This window comes from Vicugna pacos, chromosome 13, assembly GCF_048564905.1.
Source record: "Vicugna pacos chromosome 13, VicPac4, whole genome shotgun sequence".
Lineage (NCBI taxonomy): Eukaryota > Metazoa > Chordata > Mammalia > Artiodactyla > Camelidae > Vicugna > Vicugna pacos.
This window is the reverse complement of record NC_132999.1, coordinates 29,059,555-29,087,327: the sequence shown is the minus strand read 5'-3', so window position 1 is coordinate 29,087,327 and position 27,773 is coordinate 29,059,555. Positions and strand designations below refer to the sequence as shown.

The window sequence follows — 27,773 nt, the reverse complement described above, 5'->3', positions numbered from 1 at the left end:
GAAGTAGGACCTTGGGGTCTACTACTGAACAGCTAATGAGGGTCCAGAAAGATTTATGTGCTATCAGGAACCATAGCCACGTCTGGCCAAATTTGAAGGTTTTTCTCAATAGAGAGTTACAAAATCCATTGGAAATTTCCAGTATTAATGTCTATCTGGAGACTGCTGCAAACAAACAGCTCTTTAGTTCTTGGTAAGAACAGAGAATATTGGGCCAGATTTCTGGCCCTTAAGAAATGTGGTGTCTGATTTCATTTGGCAGGAAGTTTAATCTGGTATGGAACTTTAGCCAAACTTCTTGGAGAAATATTTTTTTTTAATGTAACATATCCAAAACTTACTGCAAAAAGTGATGTCCATTTAGTCTATCTATTCTATTAACAGTCGCTTAAATATTTTGTAAATATTCACAGTGCTGTTTTCAGCAGCATGTAGCAAATGCTTGACCTTTTAGTTCCCGAATTTATGGCCATAAAATTTTATGTAAAACTGGGGGAAATTCATTGTAGTCTGCTGTTTATTTAAATTGCAGGCAGAGAAGCAATAAGTGCAACAGTTTTCTAACCAGGTATCAAACAGTTGTAAGTTTTCTTTTTCCTTTGCAAGTTATTGTACAATTCACCTTTTAGAATATGGCACCTTCTGTAGTGTACAGAACACCTGGGTCAAGATTAAGTACCTCATTTAAAACATGAAAATATGGAAAAGAATTTCAGATGTGAAGGCACAGCAGTATGAGAGAAAGGTTGACTCAGGCAGGCTAAAAGGAGCCTTGCACTTGGCAAAATGATACCCAAGGGCAGGGTGTGATAACGGTTCACAAATATTTGAGAGATGGAAAGACCAAACCGAGGGTGAGGAGTGTTACTTTGCTTAGTTATTAGAAGTAATGGGAAGAAATATACAAAGGGAAATTTCAGACTGAAAATCAGCTTAATTTCTGACAAAAAGTTGGTCAGGAGTGGACTAAAAGCTCCCACCACGGAGATGTTCCTAAACCGAGCTGGCAAAGAAGGGCATTGTTTTGTGAAAAATGTACCTTAAAGGGGCTGAAAGAGCATCTGAATGGGAGAAAATATTTTTCACGGATAGCCACTCTTTGGAGGATTTCTCCTTTTGCCATTTAAAAAAACCTTTTTTTTTTCTTCTGTGTGTCAGAAAGAAGACTTGATGTTTTTATATTTACTTGTTTATACTCTGACCTGTGCCCTGATGTACTGAGATATCTTCAGGAGAATCAGAAAGAAGTGAGTATTTAGAAGCGTTTAAGTTTTCAGTGTGAAAGCAGCCGCAGTTTTTGTCCTTTTTTTTAGTTTGTTGTTTAGCTTAAGGTAGTACAATCTGAAAGCCACCAAATGGTAGCTGCAGTGTCAGAGACAACTCTCACTGGAGTTGGAACCCGAAGGCCTGAGTTTGAATTCTGGCTCAAATATATACTGGTTAGCCAGTCACCTGAGCAAGTCACTTATCTTCCCTGAGCATCAGTTTCCTAAAATAAGGTGGCAATAACACCATCATGCTTGTGAAGATTAAATGAAATGATGTGTGTGGGTAAATATACCATGCTCCAGTTTTAGTTATTAATGTTTGCGTTAGTTTTTTATTGCTACTGTAACACATTACCATAAAGGCTTAACGCGACTCAAATTTATCATCTCACAGTTCTGTAGCTCAGAAATCTGGGTGGGTTCATCTGGTTCCTCTGTTCCAGGTCTCAGAAGGCCAAAGTCAAGGTGTTGGCGGCCCTGGGCTCTTATCTGGAGGTTCTGGGAGAGAACCTGCTTCCGTGCTCATTCAGGATGCTGGCAGAATTCAGTTCCATGCTGCTGTCGGGCTGTAGTCCCGTATCCTTGCTGGCAACCTGGGCTTGTCCTCAGCGTCTAGAGGCGGCCTGTGTTCCCTTCATCTTTAAGGCTAGTCAAGTCCTCACATGTCAGATCTCTCTGATCTGCCCTTCTGCCTCATCTCTCCTACCTCTAGCCAGAGAAAGTTCTCTGTTTTTAAGAGCCCCTGTGATTGGGTTAGAACCACCTGGTTAATCCAGGATAGTCTCCCTATTTGAAGGTCCATAACCTTAATTACACCTGCAAAGTCCCTTTTGTCATATCATGTGACTATCCACAGGCTCTAGGGATTAGGTTCTGGACATCTTTGGGGGTCCGTTCTGCCTACTACAGTGATGGTATTTTAGAGTTAGAAAGAGACCTTACGGAACATGAGATGAGGTTCCTACCCTGAACGGTTTACAATCCAGTAGGGGAAAGAGCTGAGAAACATAATATACAGCAAGAAAAGTCCAATAATAAAGGGTCTGTATGGGATGTTATCGGAGCTCAGAAGACTTTTTCTGTACCTGACTTGGCCTGTGGTTTTTCCATCATGCCCTGCCTGTTCTTCAATGTCTCATCTTTGATAAAGATCCTTCAGATGGAATCCATAGGCACAAAATACTACCATGTGATTTAATTTCTCAATGTCCAGAAAATTAAGCTGCTGCCATAGCTCAATATTGGGGGCCCTGTAACTTAATAAGGAAAGGTCTTGGGCCCTCAGCTCAAAGTAAGAGGAATTATTTTCTTCTCTGATGATGAAGTATAACACCACCTTATCTCGCCTCATCTTATTCCTTATCTCCTCTTTCTCCTCATCAAACCCCAGCTGAGAGCCTTCTTGGCCTATACGCCCAGCTCTCTCTGTCCATGTATCTGTCTTTACTTCTCTTTTTTCAGTTTTCTTGTTTCTTATTGTTTGGAATTAGAAGGCACTTACGCAGGGGCAATGCAGAGGTTTCTGTTTAATTCTTGCCACTGGTCATTTCTTCTTTAATAATGCATCCTGGATGTTTAGTCAGATCTTGGCTATAGTTTTGTAATAATAGCAGCTGTCATTTACTGAGCACTTGCCACATGCTGGGTGCTTTGCAGAGTCCTGTACCTCCATTTGCTCATTTAATTTAGACATTCTGTGAGGTATATGTCCTATTTCTCTTCATTTGAATTCAGCTGGGACTCGAACCCAAATGTAACTCCATAGCCTGTTCTAGACCCCATGCACTACAGTAATTAAACAGGAGCTGAAACCTAGGGGCAGCATGAGGGAGCCAAAGCAGCACAAGCAGATTTAGGAAACCTGAATGTCCAACTCCACTGTCTCTACAGAACATGTGAGAGTTAGATTATCTGCTTCTAGAGTACCAGGACTGCCTCCATTTTCCACCAGAGACACTCAGAGTGATTCCTGCACATTAGACTTCAGACAGGTGCCTTTAGCTTGTACCTACAGCCCTGGACAGCCACAGAGCATGTGTGGGCACTTGCTTGGCATTCCACAGAAGAGCCTATTGCTCTGAGGGGTGGGTAGGGGTAGGGGGATGTGGTGTGGCTGGTGAATACCTTCCCCACGGGGTTGGGATGATTAATACCTCCAAGGATTGAACATGGTGCCTGGCACTTAGTGGGCACTCAGTATATGCTGGTTCTCATTGTCCTTCTAGAAGAGTTTCTTTAGCTCATGGGTATTCAAGCCAGTAGAATCTTACTCTTTTAGCTCCACTTGAATCTAGGTTCAATGTTGAGAAGACACGAGACACATCTTTGTGTTGGCTCCTGTCCAGTCCTGTGAATCATACCAACTCTCATAAGTTTAAGCTCAGAGAGAACTGGAATCTGAGGCCAAAGAAGGCAAAATATTTCCCCTTTTCCATTCTTGAGTTCTTGAGTTCTTGATGTAATGGAAATAGACAGTCTTGGGTTCAAATCCAGACTCTGCACTTGGCTGCTCAAGTTACATTCCTGTCTCCATCATGGAAAAAACTTGGGCTGTGGGAAGAGTAAACCTGGCCATTTTACTCACTCATTTATCCTTTTCAAGGCTGTCTCCTTACTTATAATGGAGGCAACAGCAATTCTTCTCTTGCAGGGTTGTGATGCTTAGGGAGAGTAATGCATGTGGTACAATCAGGATGCGGCAGCAGAAGCAAGTGAAAAAGTCTGGAGCCTTTACATAAGCCTTTCATTCATTCATTCGTTCCTTTGTTCATTCATTCATTCCTGGCCCTGGCAATTAAGTTGAGCAAGTAGTGCCAAGTTTGAATTATTTATCCTTTTCCTCTCCAGCAGGAGGGCAGCCAGGTAAGGTAGCTGTGGGTGCTCTGCCCACAGGCCAGAGCAGGTATAGGGGAGAGCCTTGTTTGGCAGTGGAGGTGCCAAGTACCACCTAAAAGCCGAACCGCGTTCTACCGCCAAAGACGTTGGCGCCAAACGGTGTTGCTTCAGCTGCTAGTAGTTAATGCTCCTTTACTTGGAAACGTTTCCCGCTCCCGGGAGCAATATGGTGCCATGAGGGCTCATGGCTCACCCTCCCGCTGTCTCCCTTAGACTGGGATCCGCATGCACCCTACTCCCAGCCCAATTTATCGTCCTTCAAGGCTCACCAGGACCAACGTTGGGGTGGGGCGGAGAACTTTTCCTGGAAGGGGCCCAGTAGGATCTCTTGGCTGGCGGCCCCTATTAGCCACGGCTCAGGACCCCAGGGTGGGAGAGTGAACGGAAAGGTACTCATGATTGGAGCCGTGGCAAAATCCTCTGCCGTGAGGAAGAAACTGAGCTCAGAGGCTATTGGTAGAAGGGGCCCCGCTCACCGGCCCTCCTTTCAGGTGCTGGGGCCTAGAGGGGGTCCAGTTCCACTTCGGAAGGCTAGGAACTAGGAAGCATTGCGGGCTATACACCCCGCCTCCCGAGCCTCCTGCGGAGGGGGGGCGTGGTACGGCGGCCCCGCCGGGGCGGAGATGGGGTGAGGGGTCGTGCGGCGGCTCTGCCTTCCCGGGAAGTGGAACTCGGCCCAGTCCAACGCGGGGAGAGGCAGGCCCTCCCCGGCCCGCGCCTGCCGGGACCCTACGCCTGTGTCCGGAGGAGGCTGGCGTCCAGCAGATGCACGCGGGGGGGCGGGGGCGGGGGAGAGGCGGGGAGGAGAAAACCCACAACAAAACTTGCGTCGCCGAGCGCACGGCTCGACTTGAATGGAAGGAGCCCGCGCCCGCGGAGTGCAGCCGAGACTCGGGAGAGCGCGGTCGGCCGGCAGGGCGCGGCGCGGCGCCGGGGCGCAGCAGGTACCGGGCGCGGGCGACCGGGTGAGCCGAGGACCGGGGCCGAGCTGGGCAGCCGACTCGAACTTTCCGCCCTGCCCGGACGGCCCCAGCAGCTGGCCCGGGCGGGGTCGCGCATCTCGCCCCCCGTCTGAGCCTTACACGGGGAGTACGGCCGGAGAGCTCTCCCTCGTGGGGCGCGACCTTCTGCGATCCAGACCCGGCAGGGGCCTGTTCTCTCTGGCCAGAGGCTGGTCCCAGCCCCGGGCCCCTCCCGCTGCGCACATCTGGAAAGAATCTGAGGGCGGATGGGAGAGGGGAGTGGAAGGACGCGGGCGGGCGACTGGGAATGTGGGGGGCAGGTGGAACTGGGGAGGGGCGAAGCCCCCTGTATTTAGAGACTGGGCGTAAACTATCCCGGTGTCCTTACACGTTAGCTCATCCCAGCTAGCCCACCCTTCGACCTATTTACAGAGATACTGAGGCCTAGAGAGGGCCAGAGATCTGCCCCCAGGACGCGCGGACAGGTGAGGCGGAGCCCGCGCTGTGTCCATCTCTCCGATCCGCTCGGGGCTCGGCTCCCCAGCCCCGCGCCGCGCACTGGCTGAGCCAGAGCTTTCAACCGGTGGCCTGGTTTCTGCCTGTCTATACGGCTGCCCTCCCTGCTGGGACAGCAAAACTGAGGAGGAGGCAGACAGGTGGCCGCGGAGTGCGGGCGGCGAGGCCGGCGCGCTCCAGCGAATGCGGCCGAGGCCCCCAGGTTGTAGGTCCCTGAACCCCCAGGCTGGCCTGGACGGGGCACGAGATCGTGGCGTTAGAACACCTGGTGCGCCGTTAGGTGGAAGTGGTGGCGGCGGCGAGCCCCTGGCGGCCGCTGGGGCTGGGGGCGGGAGGCAGCTGCAGCCTGAACTTCAGGAGAGGAGTAGGCGCAAGCATGCGTGCGGCGCTGACCATTCGGGTCCGGAGGCGCAGAGGGATGCGCCCCCCGGCGCTTGCAGGGCATCACTGTGGAGGCCCACACAACCTGAGCATCTGCCCTTCGATTCTCGCCGGCCCGAGAAAGTGAAGCTGTGGTTGACCCGACTGCAGGAGGCACCACAGGAGACCCGGGGCGGTTATGTCCCCTTTTAGGGCCCAAAACCCAGCCTATTCTAAACTAGAGTGCAAGTTAAGAAATGTCAGATTCACATGAATGTTTTCATGAAATCTTGTTGGAGCATACTTTGTCCCTTCTATCTGAATTTGGGAGGGGGTGACTAATGGTGGCACCCGGGCCTGGTAGAGTCCTATATAAGAGCTCAGACAATGATCTGCTTGGAACACTTGATAGTTCCCTGTCATCAACCCCTTAGCATAGTGGCTGATGCCGTTGGAGACTTGGTCCGCCATTCTCTGTTGACTCTTCCTTAAACACACCTCCCTCTTTCGCCCTCCACACACTTTGGCTCACCTTTTCTCATGCCCTGCCCTCTGCCTTGAGTGCATTTCCTCCCCTTTGTCTACCTGAAGAACTCTTATTCAGTCTTCAAGACCAATTCGAGGCTCCGGGCAGAAGTTAGAAATCACAAATTCTAATTCTGGCCTTGCCTTTAGAATATTTATCTATAAACTGAGAGAACCAGACCAGAAAATAGTATTGCAGATCTTTTCCAACTCTGCTTTTCATAAGTATATTCCTTCATTCAGCAAACACTGCCTGAGCACCTGCTACTTGCTGAGAATCAGGGAAGACTCAGCTGAGCCTTGAAGGATACAGAGGGCCAGGGGTGCTTTGGGAGCATCAAGGAACTGCCTAAACCAGCCAAGTAGGCAGGAGCAACTTCCCAGGGCAGATTTTGAGTAGGAGCTTACTGGGGATAGGCAGCAATGGGAGCCTCTTTGTGCTTGAGTTTCCTCATCTGCAAAATAAGAACACTAACTCTTAGTCTTGGGAATTCTGCTGGAGTCAGTAAGATGCAGCTGTTTGGGGCCCAGCACAGAACAGGTGATCAGTGAATCTTCACTGAATTTGAGTGGAAGAGGAAGGTGGTTCTGGAGGCTGAGAATCTGCCTCCTGATTTGGATTTCCTTTTCCCTAGTCCTGCCTTAATCACCCCCTTAAACCGTTCAGGACCATGAGATTTGGTTCCCTGGGGTGGGAGACAGGAGGTCCCAGGTACTTCCTCAGTGTCCCTGGCAGTGTTGCACTTGCTGGATGCCAGCATCAGCTGGGCATGTCATTTCATTTAATCCTTATGAGGAGCTCCCATCTCCATTGCCTAGACTAGTAAAGAGGCTCAGAGCAGTGAAGTGACTCGTCCAAGCCCACACAGCATTCAGGATTGGAACAACTCACCGCAGACTGAGCTGCCCCTCTCACCCAGCATTTGCTGTCCCAACAGTGTGAGCTGTTCCTCACCAGGAGGACTCCTTACTCTGGGGACTTCTAGAAACTAGGAAGTCTCTCTGCCCTTAATCCCACACACAGCTCCAACATGGCTAGGCACAAAGGAGGGACCTTGGGGGCTTATCTTGCTCAGCATTCTTAAGGAAACAAAAAAAAAATTGAGACTCCGATGTTGCAAAGTCACACAGCAAACCAGATGGTTGAGCGGGAGCTGCCCAGGATCCCAAAGTCCTGAGGGTGGCTGGCCAAGCCAGAAGGAGGCGGAGGTGGCACTGGGGTCACCACTCTCTAAGTCCTGTCTGTTCTCCCTTCCCTCTCCCTTGAATCCGCTTTCCTCCTCTCCATCCCTGCAGCCCAGCACCTCCCTTTGCCCAGATCAGGCCTCTTATCTCTTGCCTGCATCACTGCACAGCCTCTGAGAGGTCCCTTCTGGTCCATCCATAAACCTGCCTGTGCCACATTCTGGCTCTCCAATGGCTCCTCAGTTCTTCTAAGATAAGGGTCACTCTTCCTAACCTGGCTTCTGAGTCTTTTCTTGGCCTGGACTAAGGCCACTGCCCACTGGCATCACTCCCAGACCTCAACCACCACCAGGCACTCTAGTGAGGTTTGTAGAGGTCACAACATGGGCTCTTTTGCCCCCCGGCCTTTGCACATGCTGACACCCCCCCCCTACTTGTATCACCCTTTCCCTTTTGCTTGATATTCATCCTTCATGGCTAGATAAGGTATCACTTTTTCTGGGATATCTTCTTGACCACAATTAGGCCTCCTCTGGGCCCCTACAGACTCTGATGACACTGGGATTGTAATACTCAGTTTACACATAATGTCTAGACCAGCGTTGTCCAATAGAAATACAGTGTGAGTCACAACTGCAAGCTACGCATGTAATGTAAAATTTTTAGAAGCCACGTTAAAACAAAATAGGTAAAGTTTTAATAATTTATTTAACTCAATATAGCCAAAATATTATCATGTGATCACTACAAAAATAAAAGGTATTTTAAGAGATATCATTAATATTAATGAGATAGCTAATTTACATTCTTTTTTGTACTAAATATTTGAAATCCAGTGGACACTACATTTTATACTTACAGCACCTCTCAATTTACAGTAGCCACATTTAGTGCTCAGTAGCCACATGTGGCCACCACATTGGACAGTGCAGGTGTGAGCTTTTTAAGGGCAGCAACTGTACCTGAGTCATCCGGGTCCTCAGTGCCCAACTGTGCTTGGCCCAGGCAAGGGCCCAGTAGCTTTGTGGTTAAGACTTAGGCTGGGAGCTGGGCATTGCCACTTAACTGCTGGGTTACACTGGCCAATCCCATTGGACCTCAGCTCCTTCATGTATAAAAGTGGTGGTAATAACATTTTCAATATGGTTCATAATATAAATATTTTTACAGGTGCAGTTTACAGATCTTTACAGATACAGAACTGAAGGTGAGGGAGGGAAAATAAGCTGATCCAGTGAGTGCACAGGATATGTGGGGAGGATCTTTCTCCTTTGCCTCCTGCCCTGATTGAATTTGGGGCCTGGGCCTGTGCCCGCACTCCACCTCCCAGAGTCTGGATCTGCAGTGGGTCAGACAGATGGCAGGCAGGCAGGCAAAGCAGGGAGACTCTGGTCTAATGCTGGTTGGTGTCTTCAAGGGCTGAAGGCTGTTGAGCTAGCTGGGGGGTTATAACTTGCCGTGGGAATAATGGTTTGTAGACTGGCCAAGGATTTATTGCCCTTTTGGTCAGGACATGGAGCAACAGGGACATGGTAGGGTGGGCATAGGGCCAGGCTGCAGAATGCATCACTCACTGCTGCCGATGGAGCCTGGGAACCTGGGAGCTATGTGTGCTGGGCTCCCTGGTTCTCTGCTGGGCAATGGCTGGGGCCCAGGTCAGTTAGGCCTTGTGGACCTTCCTATAAGGTCAAGTAAGCCTGGCTGCCGGCCCTCTTCTCTCTCCTCCCAGCTTTCTTTCTGGGGCCTTGTGCATCTTGGGATCTCTTTTACAGGGCCCACCCAGTCTGGTACTGGGGTCTGCTGCCTCTTGCAGACTGAGGGCAGGGGCCTTACCTACTTTACCTGTATCCCCCATGCTCAACACATGGCTGCGGGCAGATAGAGCCTTACCTTAGAGAGCTGGCCGAGCCAAGAGTAAGGCAAAGCAATATCTGAAATATCGAAGTAGCCACAGGGCAGCAGGGTTCATGGGTGGTTAGAATCTGCACGTCTTCTGGGAGGAGGTGGGCCTAGGACTGGAGGGAAAGCACGATCAAGAGTGACAAGGGACAGGGAAAAAGTAGGGGGTTCTAAGGTGGATGTGGTGTGGCTGGCATGTGAACAGTGCCCATGGATCAGAGTAGATAACATTATTGGTCACTTACTGTGTGCAGAACGTGCATCGCACACACTCTCACAGTCTCCCCAGTAAGACAGTTCTTTGACCACCCAGTGGATGGGTGAGAAGCTGAGGTTCAGAGGGTGACAAAATTGCCCAAAGTCCCACAGCTGATAAGAGCCAGAGCCCAGCTCGCCACCCCCACTCTCTGGCTCTACCCTTCTACCCACTCTGGGTTCTGATCCTTGATCTAATAATGATGGAGAGAGAGGCTTGGACGCTTGTCATGCACCTGTGTTCGTAATTGCTGCAGCAGTAACAGGTGCTTTGCATCTGCTATCTTGCTGGGTCCTCACAGAAGCTCTGAGTTTAGACATATTATCTACATTGTAAGATGAAGAAACTGAGGCTCAGCAGTCAGAGCCACTAAATCGTAGAGGGAGGCTTGAACGGGGTCTGTATGACTCCAGAGTCAGTGCACCTGAGCTACCACCTGTCACAACTTAACCACACTGCAGAGGTGTTCTCTGAGTCCCTACAAAGAGAACTCCAGGGATCAGCCCAGGCCCTTGCCTGCTGGGACGATGGAACCCCAGCATCTTCCTCAATGGCCTGAAGTCGATCCTGTATCCTCCCCTGCTGCCCCAGGGGACCATGCTGGGGAGTGGTCTCCTGCAGATGGCAGTGGTCATGCGAGCATTGCAGGCCCTGGTAAGGGCAGCTGAGGGCAGGAACAGGACTTGGGAGGTTCTGGGGGCAGCAGCAGCTCCATTGCTAATGACTTCTCTGTGCAAACAGAGATAAAGGGTGGCACACAGAGGCAGAGGGTGGCTCACAGCCCTGTGTGGGAGAAAGACACCATCACACAGTCATAACCCAACTCATGCCAAGCCCTGGCTGAACAAAGTGATGGAGAGCCCTAGGACATCTCAGAGTTAGTTATCCCAGGGGATGTGATGCTGGAGTTGGTTCTTGGAGAAGTTGCTGATTATACAAGAGAGGAGGAGGGCATTCCAGGCAGATGGAACAGCAATGTGCAAAGGCCTGGAGGGAGGAACTAGTCAATTGACCTGTATAACTGGGGCAGGTGAATGGGGGAGTTGGAAGAGAGGCAGAGCTACATCCTCAAGAGCCCTAGAATGGCAAGCTGAAGAGCTGGGACACACACTGCTGGTGCTGGCTCACACAGGCCTGTGGCTGCTGGAGGAGGGACAGGGCCTCCCAGTACTGTCTGTACCAGGGCAGTGAGAGCTCAGCAAGGTCCAGGGCAAGCCCTGCAAGTCACAGTTCTTTCTGAGCCTTAGCTTTCCCCTCTGTAAAATGGGGGTACAGATTCCTCGGGACCAGTCCTGGTGAGGATTATGGGAGGCTTTGCAGACCTGCCTAAGGACAGGGCTTCACCACCCCTCCTCCAGTCCAGAGGGCAGCCCTGATGGGGCAGGTGGGGAGGGGAGGGCGGCAGCTAGCAGATCAGATGTACGCCAAGGACAGGGACAGGTGGGCTCTGCCCTGTGCATGGGAGGGCCCCCTTACAGCTTTTGTGGGCCGCAGCCCTCTGCCTGCTGTGCCTAGCAGGTTTGACACCCCGAGGACCCAGGTGTTCTGACCAGACCCCTCCCACAGGCACCATGGCCCAGAGCAGGGTGCTGCTGCTCCTGCTGCTCTTGCCCCCGCAGCTGCAGCTGGGACTGGTGCTTGCGGTGAGGGCCCCGGTGTTTGGCCGAAGTGGTGCCCACAGCCTGAGCCCCGAAGAGAATGAATTCGTGGAGGAGGAGCCGGTGCTGGTCCTGAGCCCCGAGGAGCCAGGACGTGGCCCAGCCACCATCGACTGCCCCCGAGACTGTGCCTGCTCCCAGGAGGGTGTCGTGGACTGTGGTGGCATCGACCTGCGCGAGTTCCCGGGGGACCTGCCCGAGCACACCAACCACCTGTCTCTGCAGGTGAGGCCGGTGCCACGCCAGCGGTCACCAGAGGCTGCTTCCCACACTGTGTTTCCCATCCCAGAACCGCCAGCCATAGCTCCCTGCTTGCCCATGGCTGCCCACCTCCTGACACAGGGTGCTAGGCAGACAGAGTGGGCTGGCTGCACCTCGGGGCGTCCCTGCTCTGATGTCCTGGGGACAGAGCACCATGATGTTGTAACCAGCCTTCTCTCATGGGGAGGAGTCTGGGCTGAGGCCTGCCAGTAGAGTCAGGCCCTGTGTGTGTGTGTGTGTGTGTGTGTGTGTGTGTGCACGCCCCCTCATAGAGTGGGGGACCCACACCTCTGTTGTGTTCACTGCTGTGCCTCCAATGCCCACATGTGGGCCTGTCCACTATGGGGGAGAATCCCAGGAGACACGTCTAACAGAAGAACTGGCTCCTGGGACTCGGGCTGAGGGTGGATGCAGGCCTCCCATCGGACAGCAGTTCTGGAGATGCTGCCTCCTCACTGCCTCCACCTCCCATCCCCCAGAACAACCAGCTGGAGAAGATCTACCCCAGGGAGCTCTCCCGGCTGCATCGGCTGGAGACTCTGAACCTTCAGAACAACCGCCTGACTTCCCGAGGTGAGGGATCACCCCAAGTTGGGGACAAGCCCCCAGGCAGGGAACTGGATGCCGCTGGGGAGAGCCCCGCCCTGCAGACCCTGGCATGTGGGAAAGAGCAGACCTGGCTGGGCTGGCATCAGGCCCCACGGCAGGGGGCTGGCTCCTTGTGGGTGTCTGACAGGCACCCCCGGAGCTCTCTGAGACCTGGGAGTGGCGCAGGGAGGCTTCAGAGCAGCTTAGACTGCAGGGCCTGACAAGTCCCAGACCCTTCAGTTCACAGAAGGCTGTTAGAATCAAAAAGTGTGGAGGCCTCAGATTCTAAAAAATTATTTTCTCTGATGTTGAGAAGTTTCTGATTGTAGAAAATTTGGAAATGTAGGGAATAAAATGGAATAGAAAAAAAAGCCACTCATAACTCTGCCACTTGGAGTTAATCACTATTGCTATTTTAGTACATTTCTTTCCATTTTTTAAACAAGCACAATTTATAAACAATGAGGTTTACCCAATTTAAATGTACAATTGATGAGTTTTAGTAAGTTTATGTTATACAACCATCACCACAATCCAATCCAGTCCTTTTTCTTTGCGTTTTTAAAATTCATAGCTGGACTTACAGCATCGATGTCATAACTATTAAAGCTGCTTTGTTTCACTTAGCAATTAGTTCAGGAGCATTTCACATGTTGCTGAAAACTCTCGCACATCGGCAACAGGGTATTCCATGGAGGGATGCTGAACAGTTTATGTAACTGTTCCCTCTTGTTAGATACTTGGGTGAGTCCCAGCATCTGAGGGTCTGGGAACCTGGAACCAAGAGTCAGAGGCCGGCCTCAGGACTGGAGAAGAGCCAGCCTGGCTGGGCTCCCAGTGACAGCCCAGTTCTAACACTATATCTGCCAGATGGGGCAGGGGTGGGCCAGGTGGCGGGGAAGTTCAGAGGCCACCCCACCCTGCCCTGCCCTGGGGCAGGTATGAAGAGGGTCTCTGACCCTCTGGGGCTGCCCCCAGGGGAGCACTCCTTCCTGGCAGGTCTGCTGCCCCATGCCTGACCTTACAGGGACTCATTTCCATCCAGGCTGCCCTGAGCTGGTCAAGGATCAGTCATCTCTCAGTGGATGCTTTCCACCTGCTTCTCTGAACTTGGGCCCCTGCAAGCCAGGGGGAAAGGAGGGTGTGCTGGACAGGCATTTTGGGACTGGCTGGGAAGGGATCAGAGCCTCACCTGCCCCGGGGAGTGCCCTCCCTGTCCTGACAGGTGGGGTGGGTGTGGGGCCGTCAGTACTCACGTGCTGCCCTGTAGCGTCTCCTTCATCCAGGGCTCTGACCGATGCCTGTCCTTTGAAGGGCTCCCGGAAGAGGCATTTGAGCATCTGACCAACCTCAATTACCTGTACCTGGCCAATAATAAGGTGAGGGGCCTGCAGCAGGGTTGGGTGTCGGGGGCTGAGCTCAGGGAACTTTCAACAGGGCCTCTTCTGGGGTGGTGTCTGGGTCCCCATTGCTGTTCAGACACAGCCCAGACCTCACACCTTAACCCAGGGCATCAGAGTGGTCAGATGATGAGAACAGAGGCCAAGGCCTATAAGGTATAGGGGGGGTGAGAGCTCATTCCTATGGGGAGGGGGCACTTGGAGGTCTTCCTGGAGGGAAGGGCATTTGAAGGGCCATGAAGGGTAACAGGATTTCAGCCAGAGGCCTCAAGGGGGAGGGACCGCATAAATGAAGGCACAAAGGCATTCAACCTCAAAATGATATCTGGCCTGCCCCAGGACTCTGTCCTGGCCCATTCTCTCTGAACTCTCAAGGTGACTGGTCTCCTCCTTGGTCTTTAATGCCCATCTACCATCTTCATCATGGCCACGTCCAGGGGCAGTCTCCAGCCTTTCCCTACTCCCACTTGAGACACAAAGGTCCACCTGCCTCCTTAACCACTCCCCTTGATGTCTAATAGAAGTAGAACCCCTACGTCCTACCACAGGCCCCAAACCCCAATCCTCCTGTCATCACCCCATCTCTGTAAAGAGCATCTCTGACCACCTACAGCACCACCAGTCAGAGCCACAGATCTGGGAATGCTTCGCTCATGCACATCTGGTCCCACTGCAGGCCCTCAGCTCCCCCCACCCACCGGCACAAGACCACCACCCCTCAGGGGATGCCCCTGCCTCCTCGTTTGCTGCCTCTTTGCCTCAGAGCAGCCAGAGTGGCTATTCAAAATCATGTCCGCTTCTACCTCTGCATCTCCTTTCCCCACTTGAAACCCTCCCATGGCTTCACCCTCCGCCCAGGGAGAAACCCACATTCTCCCTGAGGCCCGCCTGCCTCTCTTAACTCATCTCCCCACTGGCTCCCTCTCACTCCACTCCACCCTAAGCCCAGAAGACCCCAAACACAGGGCCTCCGCCTGCTGCCCCTGCTGTGTGGTGCTCTCCCCGCAAATGGCATCCAGGGTGCCATCATGCCTGAAGTGTCACCTGTTCCCTGAGCACCCACTCCAGTCACTCTGTCATCAGGCTGTTTGAATTCCCTGCAGAGCTGTGGTCACTCTCAGATACTTTTATTCCTTGTTTATTGTCCTCTCCACTAGGATGAAAGCCTTTGTTGGTGGGGGAGGAGGGGACAGATACCTCTGTGTCTTGTTCCCCAGGACATGTCCAGTGCCTGGAACCGTGTCTGGAATGTTACAGACTCAGGGACTACTGTTGAATGAATGAAGGAAGGGGGGACACCGTGGGCTGGGTCTGAGGATGTGTGTGTGCTCACTGTAGCTGCACAGAGGGCCGGTGTCTGGGGCAATGAGGGGAGAGGCCAGGGGATCAGGCAGGGCAGGGGACAGGCCCAGAGGGCCTTGAATGCCAAGCTCGGGACTGTGGGAAGCTGTAGAGGTTCTGGTCTTGTGTAATCGGGGGGTGGGACAGGTTTCCATTCTAGAAAAATGTCTCTGGTTGCAGGGAGGAGACCAACTGAAAGGGCTCAGATGAGCAGCAGGCAGTGTGACTCAGAGCTGGCCTCTGACCCTCCACTGCTCTTTCTACCCCAACTCTTCCCTTTCCAGCTGACCTTGGCACCCCGGTTCCTGCCAAATGCCCTGATCAGTGTGGACTTCGCTGCCAACTATCTCACCAAGATCTATGGGCTCACCTTTGGCCAGAAGCCAAACTTGAGGTCAGAGGTCGGGGAGGGGACACTTTACTTAGGCTGGAGAAAAGGGAGGAACTGAGGCAGAGGCTACAGGCCCTGAGTGGGGCACAGAGGACCCAGATAGGCCCTGGAGGAGGGGCTGTGCAGTGCAGGCATGACTCCCCATGCTCAAGGCTGTGGTCACGGTCGCCCAGGGCTGCAGGGGCACAGGATCTGGAAGGCTGACACATAAAGGATGAGGAGGAATCAGTCCAGGAGGCAAGAACAGAGGGTGATTTCCAGAGAATTGTGGGGAGCTGGGTGAGGGTGTTTTCCTCCTTCCCTAGCCCCTGGGAGAAGGAAGCATCTTCCAACAGGCAGAGCCATCCTCTTTGAGAGCTGCTTTGGGACAAGAGAGGCCCCACAGCACAGGTGTGTGAGCAGGACAGGGTAGGGCTGGGGAGGGGAAAGTATTGACAACCTCTGGTGCCTCTTCTGTCCCTGAGTCTGTCACCCTGATTCTCTCCATCCCCTGGAAGAGCCAGTGTTGCTGTGCATGGCCCCATCCCACAGATGGAAAGGCTGAGGCCCAGGAGAGACCAGACAGCAAGAATGAGCTATATCTCCTGTGAATTTCTGTTGCTCCTTGTCTTCTCTCCTTCTAGTGTGTTAGCCATGAGGGAAAGGTCTTTTTGATTGTGTCCACTGCTATATCTCTAGGGCCTAGAACAGTCCTGGTATGTATGAGCACTCACTGTATATTTGCTGAATGGATGAAGGGTCACCTCCTCTGAGCCAGGATCCTGTGCTGGGCACTGGGGACAAAGAGGTGATAGGGACAAGCCCTGTCTTCAGGAAGTCCTACAGAACTCAGAGCCAGCTGTGTGGAGTTGACAGGCAGGGATTTCAGGGTTGCAACAGTCAGGGAACAATTGAGAACCTTGAAGGATATGCAGGAGCAGGGACTCGGGGTGGAGAAATCCTGTTTCTTCCACTAACTTGTGTGGTATGTCCTTAGTCCCCTAGGCTATGTAGTCTGGACTGGATTTGGTGGGGTCAGAGGTTCTTCAGGCCCTTCAGAGGGAGGAAGGTTTCCTGGGCCCCAGGCCCAATCTAAGCAAGGTCTGTCTGGAGGTTCACCAGGTGAGCTGGGGCTGGGGCTGGGAGCCCGGGTGGGTGAGTACCTGCGCCTCGTCCCCCAGGTCCGTGTACCTGCACAACAACAAGCTAGCGGATGCCGGGCTGCCGGACAACATGTTCAATGGCTCTAGCAACGTTGAGATCCTCATCTTGTCCAGCAACTTCCTGCGCCACGTGCCTAAGCACCTGCCACCCGCCCTCTACAAGCTGCACCTCAAGGTGGGAGGGAGAGGGCAGGGAGGAGCACAGCTGGAGCAGGGCCCCGCATCAGGGGAGGAGCCCAGGCCCAGTTGGGCACAGCAGTCAGGCTGCGGGGCCTCAGGCACGTGATGGTAGGCAAAGAATCCGCTGCAGAGAAGCAGGCGGAAGCCTGGGCTGCTGACTCAGCCCCACACCGAGTACTTTAGGCCTAGGCCCCCTCCCCATGGCTCCCCCCGGACCCCTCTCCACACTTGATCCCAAGGCCCTGTCTGCCCTTGCCTTTTGGCTGACCCCCATGCTCCCCTCCCAACCGTCCCCACGCCCCCATAGAATAACAAGCTGGAGAAGATCCCGCCAGGTGCCTTCAGCGAGCTGAGCAACCTGCGTGAGCTGTACCTGCAGAACAACTACCTGACTGATGAGGGCCTGGACAATGAGACCTTCTGGTGAGCCCCCACCTGGGCCCTTGGTTTGAGTACGGCACCTGGGAAGCCCCTCCCAGGGCTCACTGGCCAGGCCCTTGCTCACCTGCCCCTGCAGTTTCCCCAGAGAAGGAACTTTGAGGCTTGTGCCTTTGATGACATTTCTGTCCTCATGAATAGTGATAGGTGTAGGTAAGGCCTGACGAAATTCCCGTGTGGCAAGGAAGTGTTTGCACAGGCTGGATTTTTGGTACAAAATAGAAACTTAAGCATTCTTGTTGAAGGTGAATCTATTTTCAGTTTTTAGGGCCCAGGATAACCACAAAAGGCATTAGTTAAACACTCAGTCTTCAAATAACCCCTATGTGTCAGAAACCAATGCTAGATCCTTCCTACACCAATATATCATTGAATCAATCCAATGAGAGGTTTGCAGAGGACTGATACCCCCAGTCAGCTAATGGCAGAAGCTGGGATGAATTAGGGACAGTTCCCCTGCCACATCCCTTGGGAATAATATTGGAAACACGTGGGCCACTTGCTCCTGCCAACCAGCCTAATCCCCTCCACTGTCCCCAGGAAGCTCTCCAGCCTGGAGTACCTGGATCTGTCCAGCAACAACCTGTCGCGGGTCCCAGCGGGGCTACCCCGCAGTCTGGTGCTGCTGCACCTGGAAAAGAACGTCATTCGGAGCGTGGACGCGGACGTGCTGACCCCCATCCGCAGCCTCGAGTACCTGCTACTGCACAGCAACCAGCTGCGCGCGCAGGGCATCCACCCGCGGGCCTTCCAGGGCCTCAAGCGGCTGCACACAGTGCACCTGTACAACAACGCGCTGGAGCGCGTGCCCAGCGGCCTGCCCCGCCGCGTGCGCACCCTCATGATCCTGCACAACCAGATCACGGGCATCGGCCGCGATGACTTCGCCACCACCTACTTCCTGGAGGAGCTCAACCTCAGCTACAACCGCATCACCAGCCCGCAGGTGCACCGCGACGCCTTCCGCAAGCTACGCCTGCTGCGCTCGCTGGACCTGTCGGGCAACCGGCTGCACACGCTGCCGCCCGGGCTGCCGCGCAACGTGCACGTGCTGAAGATTAAGCGCAACGAGCTGGTCGCCCTGGCGCGCGGGGCGCTGGCCGGCATGGCCCAGCTGCGGGAGCTCTACCTCACCGGCAACCGGCTGCGCAGCCGGGCCCTGGGCCCTCGCGCCTGGGCCGACCTGGCCCATCTGCAGGTGAGGGGGCGGGGGTCCATGCAGTCCTACTGGTCTGGCTGCCCTGAGCCCACCCATTGCGGGGGCCGGCGAGCAGTGGGCGGGAGGGCTGGGCCGTGAGGGAAGAACCCACCTGTCAGGCAGGCTAGGCCTTGGGGTAGGGGGCGGGACCATGCCCGAGGGTGCAGGAGTGCAGGGCAGAATTCAGGGGAATGGCTAGGCCGCGTTCACCACCTGCAGGGACAGGCTTGAGGAGCGCCGTGGGGATAAGAGGAAGTCATGGCTGCAGGTGGGGGAAATGGGGGACAAGGACAGTTCAGGTGGCATGGGAGAGTGGACTCACCCACATGTGGGCACAGGAATAGCTACCTGGAGCAGGCTGGGCTTGGGAGCCGGGAGAACGGCAGGCTGGTGTGTGTGGTGGGGGGGCTGACCTCACCAGTCTGCAGAGTCTAGGGGCGTCTACTTGAGGCTTCTGGGCGGGGCAGTGGGTGTGGCTCTTGCGGCCACAGAGACAGGAGGGATATCAGGCCAAGTGAACTGAGCCTCTTTGGTTACAAGCAAAACCTCCTGACTCAGTGAGGGGCCAAAAAGGAACTTCATTAGAGAAATCTGGGAGGCAGGGCTGGGTTCTCCGCTCTGCTACCTTACCAGGCCCTTCTCTCCCAGGGGTCCTGAGGCCTTACCCTTCCTTTTTTCTCAGGGCTCTGCTCAAATGTCACCTCCTAGGGAGGTCTTCCTTCACTGCTTGTCCTCCGCTTTGTTTTTCTTCATAGCCCTCATCCTTTCCGACAGTAGGTCATCTGTTGCTTGTTTGTTGCCCGCTCTTCCTGCTAGAATAAGGGGCAGGCATCTTAGTCTGTGGTGTTCCCTGCTGGATGCAGGGCCCTCGTCGTATAGGCGCACAGTACGTGATTGTGCAGGGAGCTGTCAGGACGGAGGTGTCTGAGCGGAGTGCAGCGGAGAGGCCCTGGGGTGGGGGGCAGGGAAGTGGGGCAGAGCTCTGACAGTGGAGCAGGGTGGCAGCTGGCGGGGAGGCAACTGGCCCTGCAGGAGCAACAGGGTCTCTCCTCACCCAGATAGCCCTGCTGAGTTCCAGACCCCAGGATCCAACCCCCTGTGCCAGCTCTCTTGGGTATTCTTAAGGGGCCCAAACCCCATTATCTTGTCCTCCACACCTGCTCCTTCTGCTGCATTTTCTAACTCGTTGGAGGAGGCGACACCCACCAGGTGTCCACAGGAAACCTGAAAGCTGCCCATGACATCTTCTCACGGTGTCTGCCCCCCAGTACCCATTGTTACCAAACCCTACCAACTCCACCATCACATCTCCCAGTCTCTCCAGTTCTCTCCATCCCTACTGCTCATACCACCAACTCAAGCCACCCCCATTTCTTGCCTGGACTCCACCTTCCTAGGAGCTTTCCAGTCCTGTATTCCACATGCAGAGGGTATCTTGAAAAACACATGCTCACCTTACACCCCGTCCCAGAACTCTTCTGTGGCTCCCCATTGCTTTTAGAACCCAGACCAGAATACCTGCCATAGCCTTCAAGGCCTGGTCTGCCCCTGTTCCCAGACAAGCTTCTTAGTTTCCCAGGCACACTGGGCTTTGCTTATACTGGCCTCTCTGCTGGAAGCTCCTTTCCACCCTAGTGACAGCTACTCACTCGTTCATTCCGTAAGTCTGTACTGAGCACTCACCATGTGCAGACACAGCTCTAGAACTGAGGACTCAGAGCGGAATAAGACAGATCAGGGTCAACCTCCTAGAGCTTATAATATACATGAGACTCAGCTCAAGTGTCACCTCTTGCAGAAAGTCTCCAGTGATGTGCAGTTTAGATGCCTGCCTGAGCCTGGGTGAGATCAGTCAGGGATGGGGTGTCCGGTGTAGGGGATTCTTCCTCACCCTGTTGGATCTTTCTATAAGCAGCTGTTCTTGCTGCTTCAGAGCCCCTGGCTGCACTGGCTCCATCAACCCACCCCATCTGAGGCTGGATCAGGCCCCTTTCCTGGGCTCCCTGATCACAGCCCAGTTCTGCTGCTGTCATTGTCAGACTGCAGTGTCGATATCCCCTGCCAGCCTGGCTTTCTGAGAGCGGAGGCAGATCTCAGTGGATCTCCATGTCCCCAGCGCCCAGGGGCAGTGAGGATGTTTGGGATGAATGAGGAAGTGCTGGAATCATGTGGAAGGAACACAGTGGAGAGCAGGGGCCCTGCTGGGTAGGGGCAGTGTCAGGGAGGCTCCCTAAGGTACCTGAAGTGTGTGCTCCCCTTGAATCTTGAATCTGGATTCATGGCCTCCAGTTACCTGTCCCTGAGCCCTGGCCTGTTAGGTGGGGAGGAGGTTAGACATGACGAAAGCCCACCCGTGGCTGCACAGATGTGTGTCCGGGCAAGGGCGTGCTGACAGCCCGAGGGCCAGGCCGTGATCTGCGCCTGGTCGTGTCTGAGTCTGCTGTCTGCTGCAGGTGCATCGTGCCCCCTGGGAAAGCTACCCCATTTCCCTGGCCACCTGCTTCCTGGGCTCTAGGCTTGTGATGACTCTGAGACTGACCAGCCTGGGACCTGGCTGCCATACCAGGGTCACTGTGGGCCTCAAACCTTTACCCCTGCCCTGTCCACATGGCCTGAAGTCCACGAATGAGTAGCCACCCCCTACCCTTCATCTGACACCAGTGGGGTGAGATTTAAAGACTTGAGTACCCCTAGCCCCTGCCCTTTTGAGGTCTTTAGTGTGGTGAGGTGACAGATGTGTTAAGGAGGGAGGACTTTGACACCAGACGCCTTGGCCATGAATTCACGTGGGAAGGCAGGGACCAGGGAGTCTGTACATCAATTAGATAAGGGTTCAGAGTCAGGCGCACCAGCTTCCAGCCTGTACAGGCTGCGTGTGTGGTCTTGAATAGATCTTTTAACCTCTCTGCTTCCCCATCTGGAAAATGAGGATAGTCTGTAACACACCTCACAGGGTTATGAGATTTAGATAGGCAGGGGGTGGGGAACTGGTAGGAGCTTTGCAAGCTAAGTGCTTTGACTCCCCTGGTCACCCCTGCAGCTGCTAGACATTGCCGGGAATCAGCTCACAGACATCCCCGAGGGGCTCCCCGAGTCGCTCGAGTATCTGTACCTGCAGAACAACAAGATTAGCACCGTGCCTGCCAATGCCTTCGACTCCACACCCAACCTCAAAGGGATCTTTCTCAGGTAGGCCTGTGCCCCTCTGGGGTCTGCTCCGGCTCTAGTGTGATAGTCCAGGCAGATGGGAACAGCTTGCAGGTAGAGGTCAGTGTTTGAAGCCTGGCTTTACTGCTGACCAGCTGTGTGACTCTGGGTACGTCACAGAACCCCACTGAGCCCCTGTTTCCTCATCTCTCAATGGTGGGGACAGTGCTGGCCATGCCTGGGGACATTCATAGGTTTGTGAAAGGGCTTCAGAAACTTTAAAAAGCGGTGCATGTGGGCATTATTGATGTTCCTATGATAGGAAGGGACCACAGAGAACATCTTCCCAATTTACAGCTGGGAAAGCTGAGGCCCAGAGAGCACAGGTGGCTGCTGTGTCCACAGCAGATGTTCAAGTCCTTGCTGGGTTCTGGGGGTTTAGAATGATTCAGGAGACCCAGCTCCCTAAGGAGATAAGGAGCTTCTGAACAGCAGAGCCAGTTTCTTCCGAACATCCCTCCCCTACCCCTTGAGCCAGAGAGAAGGAGACAGATCAGAGAAAGGCAGTATGTGCCCTTCCAGAGGCTTGGTGGCCAAAAAATCCCAGGTTGGGTATCGCTGGAGTGGAGTATGACCTGTCCCAGTTCCTGCAGAGGAATGAGGCACAGAGAGTTGAGGGAGCCTGAGATCAGAGCTCAGCCTCTGCCTTCCCAAATCTGAGTATGTTCCTGGCGCAGCTTGGCCCTGTCCTGGCCTGCATGTCCCTCCACACTAGGTACCTTGGTGACCCCAGGCTGGCAGCCCAGGAGCCTCAAGCCTCAGGGTCAATGCCAGAGGGAAGACAGAGAGGAGGTGCCCATGTCTGCCACCCCCAAATCATAGCGAGAGCATAGATGGGAGGAGGCCTTCCCCTCCCTGTACAGACCAGTGGCCCAGGGCTGGCCCTGCCCCCAGCAGTAGCCACACCAATCAGCCGGAGCTGCCTGTGACACGCTGTACTTCTAAGCCCCTTCTGTGCTTGCTGCGCATCTTCCCGGAGGGCTCATTCCCTCCCCTTCCCTTCTGAGAGTGGGGACAAGGTCCCGCCCATGGCACTGACCCCGTGGGTGGCCCGCACAGGTTTAACAAGTTGGCTGTGGGCTCCGTGGTGGAGAGTGCCTTCCGGAGGCTGAAGCACCTGCAGGTCTTGGACATAGAAGGCAACTTTGAGTTTGGTGACGTTTCCAAGGACCGGAGCCGGTTGGAGGAGGAAGAGGAGGAGGAGGAGGAAGAGGAGGAAGAGGAAAAGCGATAGTGACAGAGTGAACGGATCTGACCAAGCTGATCTGATGTAGGTAGGGGGTCTGTGTGGGGACGCACTCACCTGCTCACCAGTTTCCTGCCCCTGACCCCAGTCTAGGGTCTCTCTGTCCACTGTTCACCCTCTGTGCCCTGCTTCGTCGTTCATTATGCAAGCCTGTTAGAGTACTTAGTGTGCGCCAGGCCCTGGGTGAGAGGTTGAGAATGGTGGTAAGCCTGCAGGAGGCCGGCGGCACGTGCCGGGAGACTGTGTCGAGGGTGATGTGTGCCCTGATGGGACACGCGCAGGGGCTGCAATGGTGGAAGCAGGGAGTGGATGTGGGGACCCAGGGGGAGGCCACTGCTGTAATCCAAGCCAGAGATGATGGTGACGGGCAGTGAGGATGCAGATGGGCCTGAAAGGAGTCTAGGGGTGCAGACTTAAAGGGCTCAAGCAGTCCTACTGGGTGGAGAAGACCAGATCCTGGTTCTAGCCTGGAATTCTGGGTGGAAGATAGTACTAGGAGGAGCAGGTTTGGTGTCTGGGATGTTGAGTTTGGAGGGTACTGGGGGAACTGCCCAGGATGGGCTGGCTATGTGGGTCTGAGGCTCGGGAAAGAGGTCTGAGCTGGAGATGGGGATCCAGGCATCAAATGCTTAGAAATGGTCATGGAGGCCACAGGAACCTGGAGGAGCTAGCCTGGGGAGAGTGAGTGGGAGGGCATGGCGAGCCAGAGGGGAGTGACAGAAGGAGCTGGGACAAAGCACCTAGGGAACAAGGCAGGTAAACTGCAGACAGCTAAGGACAGAGGGGGATTATACATACATGCAGCACAAGCACCCCCACATGCACAGGGTGCACCAACACACATGTCCATGCACGTGAGTATATGCACCCATGCCTCCCCAGGAACACGTGCCCTTGTGCTCATGCCCAAAGCACACACTTGAACACACATGCATATACTCCATTGCACGTTTACAAATGCAGAACGGGTGCACCATTGCACACATGTGTGCATGCATGTGAGTACATGCACACATGCCTCCCGGGGAACACATGCCCTTGTGTGCACATGTGCACACACACAAAAATGAGCACGCCCATTACACATCCATGCACAGGCTTCTCTGGAAGTGGGGGGAATCAGCCGTGTCAGCGCTGCTGAGTAATTGATGGAGCTGAGCACTGCCAAGGACCCACCAGATTTATCCACAAGAAGGTCACCGTGACCTGGGGTCACTTCTCTATCAAGAAGTTTGCTATGAAGAGATGATAGAAAGCAGTAGTCAGAAAGGGGGCATGAAACTCAGGCAGGGCTCTGTTCACGTTCTGCTTTTTTAAAGAATAGAGCAGGTTTGAATGCTGGTGGGGAGTGGCCAGTGTGGAGGGAGGAGTTAAAGATTTAAGGGAGGAGAGCTGGGTATAGTGATCCCTGTGTAAACTGGAGGAAGGACCAGCTTGGGCAGCAGGGTCAGTGCTCCTTCCACTGTGGCAGGAAGACGGAAGACTGAGTGGCTGCAGTCACATGCAGGCTAGTGGGTTGGTGGCTGGACATAAAGTCACATCTGCTTGATGCCTTCAGCCTTCTGTTTTCTCAGTGCAGCAGGAGGTGCGCAGCAGACTCGGGCAGGTGTGGAGACCATAGACAGTTGGATCCATCCATGGCTGGGTTTTTGGCCGGATGTGTGGGACAGGAGGGCAAGTAACAAACAAATTGAGAGTATTGACTATAGAACGGCTGCATCATGAATCCCAGGGGTCAGGCTGGGAAGGGAAGTGGGTGCAGATAGAAGGGTTGGTGAGCGAGGCCGCTGCAGGGGGAATGTTGGAGAGCCGGCAGGTGGTGTTGAGTAGCCAGGGGGAGAGGTGTGGTCAGGAAGGAGTATCAGAGTGAGCTAAATGGCGGGTCCCAGGTCCAGGGTGTGGCCATGGGAGGGAGCCACTGGGCCAATGTTAGGATATTGGATTGAAGTAGGACCTGGGTCAGAGAGAAGCCTGAGGAGGGTTGAGGACCCCATGGGTGGATGAAAGAGGGAGATGGGGAAGGGGGTCCAGCTGATGACAGAGAGAGGAGTGTGCTGGGCGGGGGTTCTTGGAGCGTAGAGGGCAGGCCCAGAGGCAGTGCTTGGAAATCACCTTCTTCGACTCCTGGGGCCCTGGGGCGTGAAGGTGGGGCCCCTTCTCTTAAAGCACTGTCCTCAGGCAGAGTCAGGGGTCAGCGACAGTTGTGACTGACCATTCAGTGAGGATGCTGTGACCCTCAGGAAGGGTGCTGGGGGTCCTGGGGTGGAGAGAATCTGCCCCCTCTGGAGGACATTGGCCAAAGTCAGGTCAGCTGAGTGGGACCCTGGGAGATGCCCCAGGGAGAGTCCAGAGGCACCCAAAGGTCCTCCAGCCCATACCAGACCCTCCACGAGCACCTCCCAGTGGGTGGCCTGCTGGCTTTGGGCTCCCAGGGGCAACTCCCCCTCATGCCTGCAGTTGTCTGGCTCTCCCAGAGCCCCTCTGGTGGGCCCCCAGGTCTAATCTACTTCCCCCAGGCTGGTTGTGGTTGGAGGGTTCGCCTTGGCCTCCCCTGACTCTCCACGTGTTCTGCAGGACCATGGACCGCTGGAGACTTTCTGCAGTACGTGCCTGAGCCCCAGGAGCCCCACTCTGCTATCCTCACAGACACACTCAGTGCAGCACCTGCCGGGCCCCCCTCCACACACAGGCTGGACCCAGTCTCCCATCCCTGCCCTTCCTGCAGTGCATCCATAACCGAACACACGCAGATACCACACCACACGCTCACACAGCCAGCTGCACATTGTCGTCTAAATGTCCCACTCTCCACCCCAGACCCACCACGAGTCCTGCAGACTCGGGAAGGGTCTGACCAGCCCTGGCACTCACGGGTGCCTGCTCCCTGCCCCGTGGACTCATATGTGTACACACACACACACACACACACACACACATACAAGTCACATGCAAAGAGCCTCCCTTAGCCTACGCCACCAACAGCTCTTGTCCCAGCCAGAAATGGTCAGAACAGCTTGCTGTCTGCCCATCCATCTGTCTGTCTGTCCCCTGGAGAAGACACAGAGTTGTCTCTGTACTCTCTGCAGCCAGGTGCTTGAGCCCCCTGGAACTCACAAAAGCTGGCTTTTGTTCCTTTCCCTCCTTTTAGGGACAGGAACTTTTGGGACTGCTGCCCTGGCCCGCCTGCCCCGCTCCCGCTACACCCTGGCCGGCCCAGGCATGTCTGATGGGCAGGCCCCCCTGAGGCCAGAGGGAAGGTCTCCTGGGGCTGCTGGGGGCCTTGGGCCTGAGCAAGGGTGAAGGGCCAGCTGCACCGATGAGAGACCTTTTTTTATTCTTTGGGCCTGCAGGAGTTCTGGATGCCTTTGGTTTTTTATTCTTTTTTTTTAAAAGAAAAAAAATGTTAAAAACTTCAAAGCCGATTTTTCCTGTTACAGAAAAACTAATATAAAAGCATTACCCCTGTCTGGCAGCCCATGGCCGTGTCTGTGTGTGCTTCCTGCCAGGTGCTGGCTGCTGCCTGGCTGGGGTGGGCAGGATCCAAGCACCTCAGCGCCTTCTGGACCAGCAGTAGTCAGGGCCAAGTTCAGTTCTCGGGGCCCACAAAGTAATCACTCAGGCAGACATCCAGGGATGCAGGGTTTAGTTGAAGGTAAGGTGGCCTGGAGGCATGTGCAGCCCCTCAGCTTGGTAGGGGTCAGCAGGTTGGGATGGGAGCAGCACACTGGGCCTGTGAGCTCCCTCTGCAACCCCAGAAGCTGGGCATCCAAGCAAAGGGCCTGCCAGCTTTGGGGTACTCAGGGCTCCTGTGCACTGAGTGGGCATTCCTGATGAGAACTGTCCCATGGGGACACTGGAATGGGAAGGGGGCCGGAGGCAGGCCTGGGAGCTGGGGCAGAGCCCACCTGGGGGCCCTGGTCTCTGCAGGTCTGCCCAAGAAAAGGTGGCAAACGTGTTCAGTGTGCCCACCACCCCCAACTGGGCCAGAGCTGGACCAGAAGGCAGCACCTGGCTTAGAGCAAAGAAGAACCTATGATGGACACAGCTGCCCCACAGTGGACGAGGTGCCCAGGAAGCAGTGGTCCCTTGCTACTGGAGGTGTGTGAGCATGCTCTGTCAAGCCCAGTAAAGAGCAGGTTCCTGCCTTGTGTGGGGCAGGCTCCATTGCTCAAAGGGCCCCAGAGATGTGACACAGGGAAGGGGCCACTCAGCCAGGCCACACAATGATGGGAGCTACGATGGCTTGCAATCCGACCCACCTAGTGATTAGGCCTTAAGGAATGAAGGCTGCTCCCATGGTGGAGTCTGTAGCCCCCAGCCCTGCAGTGTGAGGGGGAGCCTGGGGCCCTTGGGGAACTCCTTAGACTATGGCCCTGGGAGGAGGATGGAGGTGGTTCAGGATTGGGGCTGGGAGGCAGGTACCCTCCTGATGCTCTGAGAGACCCTGGGAGCTTCAGTGTCTTCATGGACTCCACAGCACAAGACTCCAAAGCACATCCAGAGCAGGCTGCATGGCCAAGGCTCTCGTGTGTCCCCTGCAAGCCTCCTCAAGGCACCTTAGGGCTGAGGAGATCGAGGGAGGAAACAGCTTCAAATGCCCATGGGCATATCCCCTCCTTAAAGCAGAGCATTCACTAATGGGAGCCAGGCTGGCTTTTGTGGGGACTGACCTCAGGGCCCTGCCTGCAGAGCAGGGCCCAGGCAGAGTGGCCTGTCCACACTGTGGCTGTCCACAGGCCCTGGGCAGCCTGGTCTGCACTCGGCCTCTTGCACGTGACAGCTCAGACAGGCCTGTCCTCACTCTGGCCACCTGGACAGGCTCATTTGCTCTCTGGCTGCCCAGGCCGGCCTCTCCAC

The 27,773-nt window shown here is 54.6% G+C and overlaps 1 protein-coding gene across 3 annotated transcripts; it reads left to right on the top strand.

The window, feature by feature from the left end:
- The first annotated feature begins 4,974 nt into the window (after window positions 1-4,974).
- Window positions 4,975-26,387, top strand: PODN (podocan). 3 transcript variants are annotated; one of them, XM_015236166.3, is made up of 11 exons: window positions 4,975-5,107; window positions 11,433-11,749; window positions 12,265-12,358; window positions 13,688-13,752; window positions 15,399-15,508; window positions 16,666-16,822; window positions 17,135-17,250; window positions 17,806-18,463; window positions 21,504-21,652; window positions 22,730-22,940; window positions 25,491-26,387. In XM_015236166.3, exons 2-10 carry the CDS (start codon window positions 11,438-11,440, stop codon window positions 22,902-22,904), a joined length of 1,836 nt encoding a protein of 611 aa, XP_015091652.2. In that variant the 5' UTR covers window positions 4,975-5,107; window positions 11,433-11,437; the 3' UTR covers window positions 22,905-22,940; window positions 25,491-26,387. The 3 variants fall into 3 exon arrangements, with proteins under 3 accessions (XP_015091652.2, XP_072830535.1, XP_072830534.1); XM_072974434.1 differs by having other exon boundaries at window positions 22,730-22,944; XM_072974433.1 differs by having other exon boundaries at window positions 5,000-5,128.
- Window positions 26,388-27,773: the final 1,386 nt, after the last annotated feature.

What these genes read in the sequence shown, in the direction of transcription:
- PODN (XM_015236166.3), top strand. Translation starts at nt 11,438, where the DNA reads ATGGCCCAGAGCAGGGTGCTGCTGCTCCTGCTGCTCTTGCCCCCGCAG. An exon ending in GGCCAGAAGCCAAACTTGAG is followed by an intron (nt 15,509 to 16,665) that starts GTCAGAGGTCGG and finishes CTCGTCCCCCAG; the next exon opens with GTCCGTGTACCTGCACAACA. An exon ending in CTGGACAATGAGACCTTCTG is followed by an intron (nt 17,251 to 17,805) that starts GTGAGCCCCCAC and finishes CACTGTCCCCAG; the next exon opens with GAAGCTCTCCAGCCTGGAGT.